The following is a 12,994-nucleotide window of genomic DNA, read 5'->3' as shown; positions in this document are numbered from 1 at the left end:
GAACAGGCTCAGGCTCATATATTCAGATACACTGACATCATTGCAGACAGGGAGCCTAAAGCAGCTTTTCCGCACATCCTACAGACAGAAACATTTAAAATAACCTTATTGTATACCTTTTAAAAGCAATAAGAGTTGTGTACTTTAAAAAAGAACAGGTAAGATTTGGTAGAAAAACTCTGAAGTAATACATATCTACGAGGTCAGTGTAGAATGAACCCTAATTGCTTTGTCTGATAAGATTTACATAGTAAACACTTCTGATTAATGTACAGTGAAGGCCATGGACAAAGGAACCTGCTTTGGTAGCTTTATGTCATTGTGGGATGTGGGCCTTCCAATTTTGAAGGTATACTAGCTAGCACAATTAGTTATTCTGTACAGAGAGGTAGATAGAGCCTTGGTCCTTGTTTAAATATTTGAAACTATTATTTTTATCTTACCAGCTAGTTAATTTTATTTATATGGCTATAAACCAAAACCGCCAATTTCACAATATTTGCAAACATCCATCTCTCAACCATATTTGGAAAACAGAAGATTTTTATTCAAATGACCCCTTTCACATCATAAATGTGAATGTATAATACAATTTGCATACATGCATAAGTGGGGTCAGTACCTAAACATCCTTTTTTTTTTATAGTTTAAAAATAAAATGCCCTTATAGCCTTGTAGTTAGCATTTTGCTGTCATTGAGATTTTCTGGCCTCATAGAGTGTAGTGAATACTACATTAAAATATATTTAATTTGAACTCATGTTAAATGAAAATTTATATTTTTATCTTCTACTTCATTTTTTAAAAAAAAGACCTAATTAATTTCTCTCTATAACATAAACATGTCAGGGGGGAGTGTATGAAAATTAAAAGGGAGAAGTTATACGCCTGAAGTAATATTTGCATTGGAATGTAAAAAGTTTGTCCTAATAAACTGAAAAAAGAAGAGAGTAGAATATTAATCATTTTAGGTGGTAAAGTAGAAATATCTAACAGCATATTTGGGTGAAATTATATGTGTACATAAATATATGCTTTCATAGGTTAGTAATACACTAACATAGGTTAGTAATATATTGATTTCACAACAAATTAAAGTTATCCTGCACTGTAATGTTAAGACATATTTAGAATTACCTTTTGGATCTAAAAAGTATTATCACTGATTCATACTCTTTTAAACGTTCTTTTGTGGAATTTATGTTGCAGAAAACCTGCTGACATTACTGAGAAGGATTTTCTGCAAAAATGCTGCAGAGACAGAGAACATCTCGGGTTGTCATTCTCAGCCTATTGCATAGTATGTGCTCCAGCGTGGCCATGAGTTCCGGAATGGATTGATAAGTAAACGCGGGGTGACAAGTGGTCATTTCATTTGTCTAAAAGTATTTATTTAGCAAAGTCACATTAAGCTGGATGAAGCAGACTGCTTGTGCTTTCCCATCCTAATAGACAACAATAAATGATCACAATTGTTTTATTTTCTTCCACTATTTGATTAGACAAAGAACATTTTTCATTCTCTATCAATGTTAGCCAAAATAACTGCATAGAAAGCACATGGAGGCAGCAAGTGTGTCTTATCTAAAATAAATGTTAGTACTTTATGCTGTGATAATACCTGTTAATGGAATGTTCTTTAAAATATAGATTAAAAAGCACACGCTTCTGAATGGTGGTTTATATGGCTTAAGGAACTATTACGTAGAGATATGCAAGGGAAGAAATCTTTATTCAACAATTTACAGAGAGCACTGACAAATGTTTATAAATTTTTTTTTTATTATTTTTTTGCATGTGTATGTGTGTGTGTGATATGCATGCAGGTATGTTTTCATGTTCCGGTGTGTGAGGCTGCACATGTCTACGTGGGTGCACTGTATGTGTGCATGTGTGTGGAGAGGTCAGAGGTTGACTCTGGGAATCTTCCTTGTTTCCTTTTCTCCTTATACACTTAAACTCAGACCCCCTTCCTTCGGCCAGTCTAGCGAGGCAGGTTGCCATGGGTACCCAACACTTACTGGTGCAGAGGATCTAAACCCTGGTTTCCACACTGAGCCATTTCTCCAGCCCTAAGTGGTTTTATTTTTAATGTAAGTTATCTGGATCATGACATGTAAGAAATGATCAGTATATTACATGATATTAAATACTATTAAATAATATAACAAACATTTCACTAAACAAGTATTGAGCACCATTTAAATATAACCATGTTCCTAGCATAGACACATTAATAAAGTGTTTTACAGTAGACTGTTCAGTTAAAAACAGTGGCTTAAAATTTATTTAACTAAGTCGTCCCAATTATAAGTAGGTAGAATAAAAATATTGCCCTTATTTAATACAGCTTTATTATTTTTTAAAAAATTATTTTTTACAAGTGTAAATGTCTTCACAACAGTCTTAAAATTCAGTCCCACTTTACCTTTGTTTCTTTTAACAAAATAAAATTATGTGGTGCCATTTTTTTCACAGAGTTTAGTAGTATGAGCTGCTGGAATATTTTGTGCCATTATGACTTATTTTATCGATACACTAGCTGCTACTAAATGTTTATTTTATCTGTACTTATACAAATGGTACATCATTGTATATATTTGGGGGATTAAGTATAATATTTTTATATACATGTGTAGTAAATAATGATCAAATCGTGATAACAGCATATTTACTACCTCAAACATTTATCACTTATTTGCATTGAGAATACTGTTTTGAACAATGGCTGAATTAAGTTACATTCTTATCAGAGGGATGTAAGGCTGTGCCTTTCTCAACAGCCTTGCTATCATTTATTTTTGCCCTTCAATTTATTGGACTTACTTTGTTTTATTTATTTTTCTCTTTATGTTTTCTTCCTAAATGAAAGCTATTATGCCTAGTGTAACTGGTATTAAAGTGAGTTAAGTTGCTACTCACTGTCATTTTGATACATAGTTATGTCATGATTAGTGTTATTAAGTACCTTTACACACATATTCAGCCATTTTACTTTCTGGAGAAGTCTTTATTAAGATCATTTAATCATTTAAATCAGATTGCCATCATTACTAGTGTTAATATCACTAGTGGATATACAATTGACTACCTCCTATTTTGTGTATTTTAATTCCTTGTCATATAGGGATTTTACAAACATCTCCTATAGGTCCTCCTCACCCTGCTGGATCTTTCTTTGACTGTGCAGGAATATTTTAGTTTGGGATAAATCCACTTGTCCGTTTATGCTTGGCCCACACTGGTGTCCTGAAATATTCTTCCGATGGTTTCTTCTAGAGGTTTCATGTCTCCACTTATGATTTTTGACTTATTTTGAGTTGATTGCTGTAGGTCTCCTTTCATGTTTTTGTATATGTATATTCAGTTTTCTTGAACAAATCTTTGAAAATACATTGTTTTCTTAATGTATGTTTTTATTTTTGTGTGCATGCCAGAAATGGCAGACAAAGATGACTATGGATCAAAATATATTCATAACTATAACTTCTAAACTATATTCTAAGATACCAAAGATAACCTAGTTTATCTCTTTTATGACAGATCAACAGCAAAAGCATTTGTCAATCTATCAATATATATTAATCACCTCTTTCTGAAGAGAACACATAAACACCACCTTGTCTCCTTTTCTGAATGCTTTCTTCTATGTCACCAAATGTGGTCAATGTATGTTTTGCCCTTTATTTTTTTCACATGTTAAACTACCCCGTGAGTCTCAATAGTCCCCATGGCTCCTCTTATGGGCCCATCCTAGTGGTAAATAGAGTAGTAAACACTGGGAAAAGGAATGTTATATGAGATGCAAAGCCCAAGAACACAGGAAATTGTGTCTCATTTGCGGCTAGGAAAAAGGAAAGACTCTGTACGTTATCTTGGGCCTCACGATGTTTTAGGAGACAGGAAGATTGAGTAGGAGGGGGTGGAAGGAGGCTTGAAGAACTGCAGCATAGGAGAGGAGGCAGGGTTAGACTGGGAGGTAGCTGAACAGGCAAAGGAAGGGGAAGGATTGGTAACATTCAAAGAAGAGGACCCAAATTTATGAGCCATTCTGAACTCTTAGAACCTTTTCGCTGAATCTTTAAAGGGTTTATCCAACCATATAGAAAAGAGATGGATACGTGGTTTCCAAATGATTACTTCAGCTGCCTGTTTAGTGGGAGTTCAAGAAAAATTCTGAGAGTTCTCTGTGACCGTACATAGAATAACATCCATTTGGGGTGCATGACAAATATAATTTTTCTTTTGAGAACTCTGTGTATTAACTGTAACATTATTAAACTCTTTATGGAGTAAAAAAAAATACAGAAATACAGAGAGAACAGGAATGTAAGAAAATGATATCCTCAATAAATACCCACAGAGTTAGCTTCCTCTCAAACATTTAGATATGAAAAGGGACAAGCATTCCTCTCCTTTTTGTTTTCAGTCAGTAACTGCAATTGATTGTTGACCTTGTCTTTCTGGCGAATACACAGAACATAAGAACATCATTTAAGAAAATATTATAGAGCCGATCCACCAGAGAAGTTTCGACTAGGAAATTCATTTTTGCCTAACATTTTGTAAAAAAGCTGTTTTGTCTATACAGCTGGAATTGCTTTGCAATCTTTAATACAAACTATAAATGTCTTTTAAAATTTGGACAGATGCTGATGAACAGACATAAAAGCAATGGAGATTCGATTTAGCTATGTTCAGTCACTCCTCCCTAGTGCTTATAAAAAATTAAGGATTGATGATTCACATAGAAGGAAAATAATACTAACCCAACGCAAAATATTCTTGGGGAGATCCTTTTTGGATACTAACAAGCTTAGCAGAAACATTTCTTTAGTTAATATTTGCTCATATATCTTTTAAAACATTTGAATTTTAGTAGTTTTTGTTCTGTTATTGAAACAGAGTATCTGTTAGCTCAGCATTCTGGGAACTCAGCTGAACAGTAAAGGTGTTATACCACATGCTAAGTTAACCAACCAAATACAACCATCCAATGCGGTGTCTGTTTTCTGCTTTATTGTTGCAATACTGACTATGACATCTTTTCACTATTTCTCCTTTTCCATATGAACAGTAAGATCCAAAATAGTTGTACTCCTATTTATGTATTTCCAGAAGCTTCATGTTTGTTCCCCCAAATTCACATATAGAAATGTTGAAGTCTTTCCTCCATGAGAAAGCTGTAAGAGGCAATGAGGTCATCACAGAAGAGCACTCAAGGATGGGATCACTTCCTTTGTAAGAGACAGATGACCCCCTCCTCTCTTCCCTGTAAGGAGCCATAAAGGAATTCTGTCTGTATGCCAGAAGAGGGTTCTCATCAGGACCAACTCAGTAACTTGATCTTTGACTTCTGGGTTTCATAAATGAGAAATAAATGTTAGCGAAACCACCCAGTCCACGGCATTGGTCAAAACAGCTCAAGATTAAAAACAACAATGGAAGGTGTGTCTGTGCTGGTGGCCTAGATGGAGAGGCCTGCAAGTGTTGAGTGAGGGAAAAGATGTAGGAATGCCAGAAGGATTTTTGGCATATGGATATTTTAACTTGTTCTTAGAAAGTGGATGATAAATCATGGAAATATAATATCTTAGATTTGGGATATCACTACCCATTTATTAAATGTAAGACAATGGACACAAGTTAGTGAAATGAATTACTTGAGACCACAAAATAACTTATAAAGATGATGATGGACAGAAGCTAAAATTAAAATCCAAACCTTATGTTTCAATATTCAGGAGAAGACAATTGATTTATATTATAGTCTCAACTTTCTTACTTAACTCCAATTTGTATTTATGGCCAATGGGATAAAGCTATTTAATCCAGTACATTTTAGCTGATCTTGCAGTAGGTTGTGTAAACAAGCTGCATATGAATGAATGATGAGGCTATACGATACTGTCAAAGATGATACTAGGCTATTTTTATTGCAGTGACAAAATGCTTTAGCAGATCAACTTAAAAGGAACCATGCATGCTGGGTCATGGTTTTAGATGCATTTGCTTTTATGATGTGAACTTCGAGACAGGGAGCACATAGTAAAATAAAGCTGCTCACCTAAGGTCTGCCAGGAAGCAAAAGCAGAAAAGACTCAAGGGCCTTTGAAGGCCCAACCCATCTCCCCTCACTTGCGCAGCGACATACTTCTTTCAACAAGGGTCCTCCTCCTGATAAGTCAATCACTATGAATTCATCAATGGATTTCTCACATTAATGAAATTATTGTTCTTGTGATCTAGTTATCTCTCAATAGTACCACCTGCTGAGGGTATGGAGGCGGGGAGGTAAGCCTGCAACATTTGGGCCTTTTGAGGTGACTCTTCATAATCAAACCATTATTGGATTTTAATCGTACATGCAAGTCCTGCAACTAGCAATATTGAGTCACCTATGAAAGGGCAAGGGATACGGGGGATACGGGAAAGTATCAGAAAACAAAGGTCTGTGTAGGGAATATGGCTTTACTCAAGGGAAGTGATGAGAAGATAAGCCAGAAAACTGAAGCACAGCCCGTGTGGAAACATTCTCTTTGAGGAGAATGAGGATCTGTACAACCTTGTTCAAGCTGCAAAGTTCTTTTCTCATGCCCTACAGTTCTGGTTTCAGATAACAAAATGAAAACTGAACTAGCTTGATGAAAACGCTACCAGAAGAGCTTGAATGCTCTCCAGACCCATCTGGACTTTTGTTCCTTTCAAATGATAGTTTCATTCTTTCTCATCGCATGGACAGACTGAATGTGAACTTTCTCTTTCCCAGGAATGAAAATCCCAGGGAAGAGACTTGGTGGAAAGGACTATCTCCCATGTAATCAATAGTGACTGGGGCAGTTTTGTTTGATTAATTTGTCCAACTTAGGACCACTGGAGTGTGGTAATGTGGGTGGATTTCCAGATTCAGAACATAAGAATTGAGGGGAGGGGGACTCAGTAGATCATTCAGGCTCCTTTGTTTGTAGTTCGCTAGACCACAAGTTACTTAGTTTGTCCCCCCCCCACCCCGCCCCACATTTTAAGTTTCAGCAATACATTTCAGTCAACTGATAAGATTTTATTATAATGTCACACTGGAAAGTGGGGAAACACAGAGATCTGTTTCTGCCTCTGGCAATTCAGATAGCATGTCCTTCCCTTAGCAGGTAGAAAATGTTCTCTCTGATAGTGTTCCTCCTTATGCTGACTTAGCAGACATGGGAAGCTGATGAAAGAAGACATGTAAAGCCAGGTTTCTTGGGTAATTTTTTTTTCATTCTTATGGCCCATTCCCTATACATCTCTGATCCTAATATTGCAATGATCTAAGCCAGGCTTTGAAAAAGGAGACTAGTCACCATTCAATATGACTTGCTTCTATAAGTTACAACTTTTGTGTCCACTTTAGAGGTTTGAAAGCTGTTGTTCAAATAGCCCCCTATGGCTCCGTCTTGATTAGTGTTTCCTTCACTCAGAACCAGAAAAATGTGGGTCAAGACAAACTAAACCGAGATTTAGATTTGAATTGTGGGTGCATTCGCAACTTAATTGGTAGAAATAGTGTATGACCTCTACAGAGACAGGAAAACATATGAATTGTAATTAAAAGTTTTCTTTGGCCAAGAATTATTCTGGAAAATATAGAGATCTATGGATAGGCAGCAATAGCAGTATAAGGAGTTTTTATTTTCCAGTACTGAGAATTGAACCTAAGGTATCATACATGCCATGAAACTCAGTTTGGACAAAAACAAAACAAAACAACAACAACAACCAAAAAAACCCTACCATAATGGATAAAACTAGAAAACAACTTGAAATGTTTACACATCTGATCTTTTTTCACACAGCTGGAGCTACATTGTAGTTACCATAATTTGTTCACTTATACAAAATAACTGTCACCAGAAACAGGAGTCTAACAAAATGTAGAAGCTTCAACTCCCTCCAGTCCCCTAGAAGTAGCTTGTTTTTTTTGTCACTTAAATTGCTATTGTGGCGACAGATGTAAAAGTAAGCAGCTTTTATAGAAGAGGGACCCGAAGGTAATCACAAGCCGACGAAGACAAGTCAACCGGGTTGAGAACGCACCGAAGGAAAGAAAAGAAATCTGAGCGGGAAGGCGATAAAGATGGAATAGAGGTAACTCCCGAGCCCTGTGTGTGTACCTCTGCAATCAGTGGCATTCTAGTCAAGTTCCCTTCGCTTGCTCTGGGCTTCATTTTTTTTTTTTTTTCCTTGCCCTAAGCTGCTTCTGGGTAAAAAACACTCTCAGCGTGTTTGGCCTGCAGTGGGCCTGTTACATGCAGTGGGTCCAAGGAAACCTTTCAAGATTCAGCCTTCTCTTATGGCTGTTTGCAGCTGCCTGGAAATTCTTAAGGGATGGGGTCATAGACAGAAGATGTGGGAGACCAGTCGTTCCTGAGGAAGCAGGGTGATTTGGTTTTAAAGCACCCTTGATATTTTATATTTATTTATTCACTGCTTCTAGAGAAGGGAAAAGAAAAAACACGCCCACATAGAATACCCTTACACACAGCAAAGCAGTAACAGTGATTCCCTAATGGTCCTGGCCTAGGCTTGTAGTAGTTTTAGAACTGTGGCCCTGCAGATCACAGGAGCCCCTTCCAGGCCATTCTAGGCTTAGAGAAACCTAGTCTCACAGCTATCAGTGACCTGGAAGTCATATACCCTGCAAAGGGAGAATAAGGACAAGGCCTCATACTGCCTCTGCTATGGACTAAGCCTAATGTCTTGAGTCCCATAGTTATATCTGACCTCCCAAAGTCCTTCAGACTGAACAGCACAGGCTTGAGATAGTTTGCCTAATTTCAGAATCAAAGACGTGGTTTTACAAATACGGATTTTTTAGTTTGGCTCAGTGTCATCTGGGGAAGGTGGGAGAGATGGCCTATCTGGAAAAGGAAATATTGGTAGATTTCATCTTACCTGCGAGGCAACTGGTTACCTACAGTATCCATCTTAAAATACTAAGCGTGGAACATGATGGGGTGCTGGAGAGGGACAGAGATACTTGGCCCAAAGCAAACGTTGACGTCGTCTTTCCAGAAAAGTCTCATGTGAGGACTGACACCTAGGAGCAATCAAGAAAAAAGGTCTTTTTCTTGTGTCAAAAAATTCGTTCGGCCAGCATTCTCTCCGGGGGACTGACGACTCCACGGGTCAGCCATCCCGGGGCGGGCCTCTGCCTGGGCAGCCACATGGGGAGCATTTCACACAGTGGACTGCAAGGGGCCTTCCAGATCCCTCTTCCCCAAGCCCCTACCCTGACGCAGCTCCCTCTGCCTGACAGGTGTTTTCCCAACTCTAGAGGCCCAGGATTTTGGGGAGTGTCTGAGCCAATAAGATTTCTCCTTGGGGGGGAGGGCGTGGCTACATGGGTCAGAGCAGGGGCGGGGCTTGCGGAGCCGAGGAGAGCCTAGCTGGTTGCGTGGAGGGTTGTTTGATTCCCACCCCCTCTTTTTTCCTTTTTTTTTTCCCCCCTTTTTTTTTTTCTTTCTCCCTGAGTCTTATTAATTTCTCTGTGGGGCTGCGGCTGGAGACCGTGGAGCGCTGGATATGACGCTCGGAGCTTTAATTACCGCAATGGCTGGACAAGTGTGAGGAAAGCTGACAGGGGGAAAAAAAAAGGGGGACAAGATCGAAGAGAAGCAAAGAAGCACCCCCACCCCCCCATCCCTCCTCCTTCTCCCTCTAGATTTGGACAGGAGGTGCAAGGAGACTGAAGAGAGAGCTGAACATAGCCCGGCTTGGGGGGAGAGGCCGGAACCCTGCCGCCTCTTTGCAATCAACTTTTTTTGGAAGCCTGTTTTTTTTTTCTTCCCCCCTCTTTCTTTTTATTGTTGACCAACCAGTGAGAGAGAGAGAGGAGAGGGGGAGCGAGCGAGCGAGAAAGTGAGGAGGGTGCGAGCGAGCGAGCGAGCGGAGGAGCACTCACTCGGGGAAATAGCTGCACAGTCCTGCCTGGAGCAGCAGCCGCACAGTCGCGCACACTCCCACCCGGGCGCACTCTCCCTCCCGCGGTCCCTCGCCGGGTCCCCGGGTCCCCGGGCCCTGGAAGCCACCGGCACCGACTCGCTCGCCAGCCCCGGGGAGCCCGTGCCCCGCGCGCGCCGCGCCCGCCCCCCTCGCGCCCCCCACGCGCTCCCGGCAGAAGAGGGGGGGGGAAAAAGAGAGAGAGAAAAAAAAAAATCTCCTCCGCGTGCCCGCAAGGGGCTATGCCATTTGGACATGTAATTGTCAGCGCGGGATCTGAGACTTGCCAAAAATGAAGCTGGCGACGGGACTGTGGGTCTGGGGGAGCCTTCTGGTGGCCACGGGGACCGTCCAGCCCAGCGCTTCTCAGTCAGGTGGGTCGCGCGGTCTCGCGGTTTTCCCTCTCGCGCTCCAGCTGTTGAACCCGCCACCGCCTCGGGTGGGTGGCTTCCTTCTCCTTCCCGGCCCTTCTGTCACCCCCTGGCTCCCAGGCTCGAGGGAACCATAGGGACCCGGCTGGCTTCGGGCTCGGGTCGCCCCTCGCTCCAACCCAAACTTACCTTTGTGTGTGTGTGTGTGTGTGTGTGTGTGTGTGTGTGTGTGTGTGTGTGCGTGCGCGCGAGCGTGTGTTTTTAATAGATGCTGCAAAGGAGTCCGCTTTTCCTGCCTCCCCCGGGATTATTTGTCGCCCCCCCTCCTCTCTCTTTAGCCCCCTTCTTTCTTTCTCGCGCGTTTTCTGGGAGCCTAAGCGGGATCGCTTCTGGTGGCGCCCGTTGTTCGGGGGCGTGGGAGACAGAAGCCGGTCCGTGGAGGTTCGCTCCTCCTCCGGCTGGGCAGGAAAAAAAAGAAAGAAAAAAAAAAAAAAGAAAGAAAGAAAAAGAAAAAAACAAACAAACAAAACAAAACAAACCCAAACCCAGATAGAAGCGCTGCTGCACCTCTTCGGGCCGCAGGGAGGTCGCTGGGCTGCGCCTGCCTGCCTGGCCTTCCTGGGGTGCAGGGCTGCAGCGGGTGGAGCGCGGGCCGGGAGCCCGGCTTGGCACCTGAGCGTGCTTGCGTGCGGCCGCCAGCCCGACTCTCCCCGTACCCTGCGGGGTCACACGGGACGCGGAGCCGGGGGGCCCCCCGGTAGCTGGAGCGCATCGGGCAAGCGCCTCGGCCAGGGGCAGGGGACTCTGGGCCTCCTCTGTTGGCATCCCGGAGCTGTCTTGCGATTGACTTTGGGGACGCTTGCTCTCCTGCCTGCACGATCTCTTTAAAAAAGAAAAAAAAAAACCCAGTGCACTGAGCTCAGAGCCGGCCTTCCCACCCGGTGCTGGGCTTGCTCCCGGAAGAGTTCTTCCAGTAGTGCAACTTGCGGTTGGCCTGAGTCCCTCCAACTTCTGTTTACTGCCCGGCGGGGTTCCTGAGCCCACGGGTGGCGCTCATTGACTTAGCCCGAGGCGGCCGCCTTGGCGGCACCCCTAGCGCGGCCACTGTTGGCCCGAGCGCTGGAGCCCCAGGTATTTGGACAGAAAAAGGACTAATTGACCCCGAGAGGCAGCGCAGTGTCACTGGCGTGCTTGGGGCTACCAGGGCCAATGACAGCAGCTGCGGCGTGGTGGAGTTCAAAGTTTGTCTTTTTTTTTTTTTTTTTTTTTTGACACTTGGGAGTTTCCCCCCCGGGATGAGAGGAGGGGACAGCAAAGGACCAAGGAGAACCGGTGTGTCTGTTGCGGCCAAGAGGGGGTGAGGAGAGGGCTTTTGGAGAGGCAGGGAGATTTCCGGAACCTTCCGGGGCTGGTGGCGGGAGCGTGGGAGTCAGCTTGAAGAGATAAAGCATTCAGGAGTGGTAACAGGGAGAGCTTTAGGTCCCCAGAGGGTGTCCTTCTGACCTCACCGAGAAAACAGCAGCTTGCTAGTTTTCCCGCTCCGCCCCCCCCCTCTCCGCCCCCCCCTCCGCCTCCTCCTCCTCCTCCTCCTTGCCTAGTAAATAACAAGTTACAATCTCTGAGCCGTTCAAAATGACCTTCGAATGGCACATGTGCGCCATTTGTGCTGGCCGTTTGCACACTCCCAGGGACTCCGAAATTCTTCGTGCATACCAGTCCCCGTGCCCCAGCCACCTCTGGAATCACAGCAGCGAGGACTTGGGATTCCAGGCGGCCGCCTAGATACATCCTTTTTCTAGCTACCCACTCAGAGCCCTTCGCCTTTTCCCCTCAATGGGTTGATTATGCACATTGACCCATTCAAAAAACACTTGCGACTGTCACGCAGGCTTAGCCGAGAAGAATTTCTATCAGGCCACCCTACCAGGGGGCTGTCTGGCGTGGCCTGGGCCGCTGGGGGATCCCCGCTTCGAGTCCGCAGCAATTTGGTATTAACTGTGCAGCTCCCGGTAGGGCTATGCCGAAAAGCCCTTTTCAAAATTTAGGCAAGGAATGTAATCCAAATTAGTTCTGCAGCTGTCCCCTTCCACGTCTCAGACGACACCAGCTTGCGCCCTAGCTCTCTCTCTCTCTCTGCTCTGCTCTGTTCCCTGGACGAATCGTCAGACCCACAAGTGAGCCCATTTAGAAGCACGAGGATTAGCGTGCCATTGTTGTTCGCGTGTGTGACTCTGTACTTGAAATTCTGGGGGCACAAAAGAGAGCCTCACTTGTTCAAAACACAAAGTGATCTAGATGAAAGGGCCGCACAAAGAAAAGCTCTCGGGTGCATCCCTGGTATAATTACAACAAGCATACTTCGCTGATCTATTGGAAACTGTCAGTGCCCCCAGGGACTTTTTATTTTTATTTTTTTTTTTATTTTCAGGCGCCCCACCGCACCTGGCAGAGAAAGTTCAGCTGGTTTTAATGTAGTGCTATTATAAAAACAAGTAGCTGTCTGGTGAGCGTGAGGCTCTGTGGCTGTGGCTGTGCATGTGTGTGGCTGTCTATCCAAGTAAATACATACTGCGCGTCTCCTCTCTCGCGGTTAGCAGTCAGGAGCAGTTTGGAGGAGTTTGTTTTGGTCCAAATGAGAAATTAAG

General features: G+C 43.0%; 1 protein-coding gene and 1 long non-coding RNA gene across 5 annotated transcripts in view; one reads left to right on the top strand and one right to left on the bottom strand.

Moving 5' to 3' along the window:
- LOC128117637 (uncharacterized) overlaps positions 1-11,588 on the bottom strand; it is a 15,923-nt gene extending 4,335 nt beyond the window's left edge. Inside the window, exons 1-3 of the long non-coding RNA XR_008220858.1 lie at positions 10,917-11,588; positions 8,932-9,076; positions 1-78 (exon numbers count right to left, since the gene is read on the bottom strand). The exon at positions 1-78 is cut by the window's left edge and continues 103 nt beyond it. This is a non-coding gene — a long non-coding RNA (uncharacterized LOC128117637). The remainder of the gene's footprint in view (positions 79-8,931; positions 9,077-10,916) is intronic.
- The window catches only part of Erbb4 (erb-b2 receptor tyrosine kinase 4), a 1,089,367-nt gene continuing 1,085,861 nt past the window's right edge, over positions 9,489-12,994 (top strand). For 2 of the 4 annotated variants that reach the window (XM_052749763.1, XM_052749764.1), the window contains exon 1: positions 9,491-10,352. In XM_052749763.1, the coding sequence (XP_052605723.1) occupies positions 10,271-10,352 (82 nt within the window). In that variant the 5' untranslated portion in view covers positions 9,491-10,270. Of the gene's footprint in view, positions 10,353-12,994 lie in introns of all 4 variants that reach the window. The other 2 variants (XM_052749761.1, XM_052749762.1) reach the window with 2 other exon arrangements.

The sequence above is a fragment of the Peromyscus californicus genome, unplaced genomic scaffold, assembly GCF_007827085.1.
Source record: "Peromyscus californicus insignis strain IS unplaced genomic scaffold, ASM782708v3 Scaffold_21__1_contigs__length_65335640, whole genome shotgun sequence".
NCBI lineage: Eukaryota > Metazoa > Chordata > Mammalia > Rodentia > Cricetidae > Peromyscus > Peromyscus californicus.
This window is presented reverse-complemented; position numbering and strand designations above follow the sequence as displayed.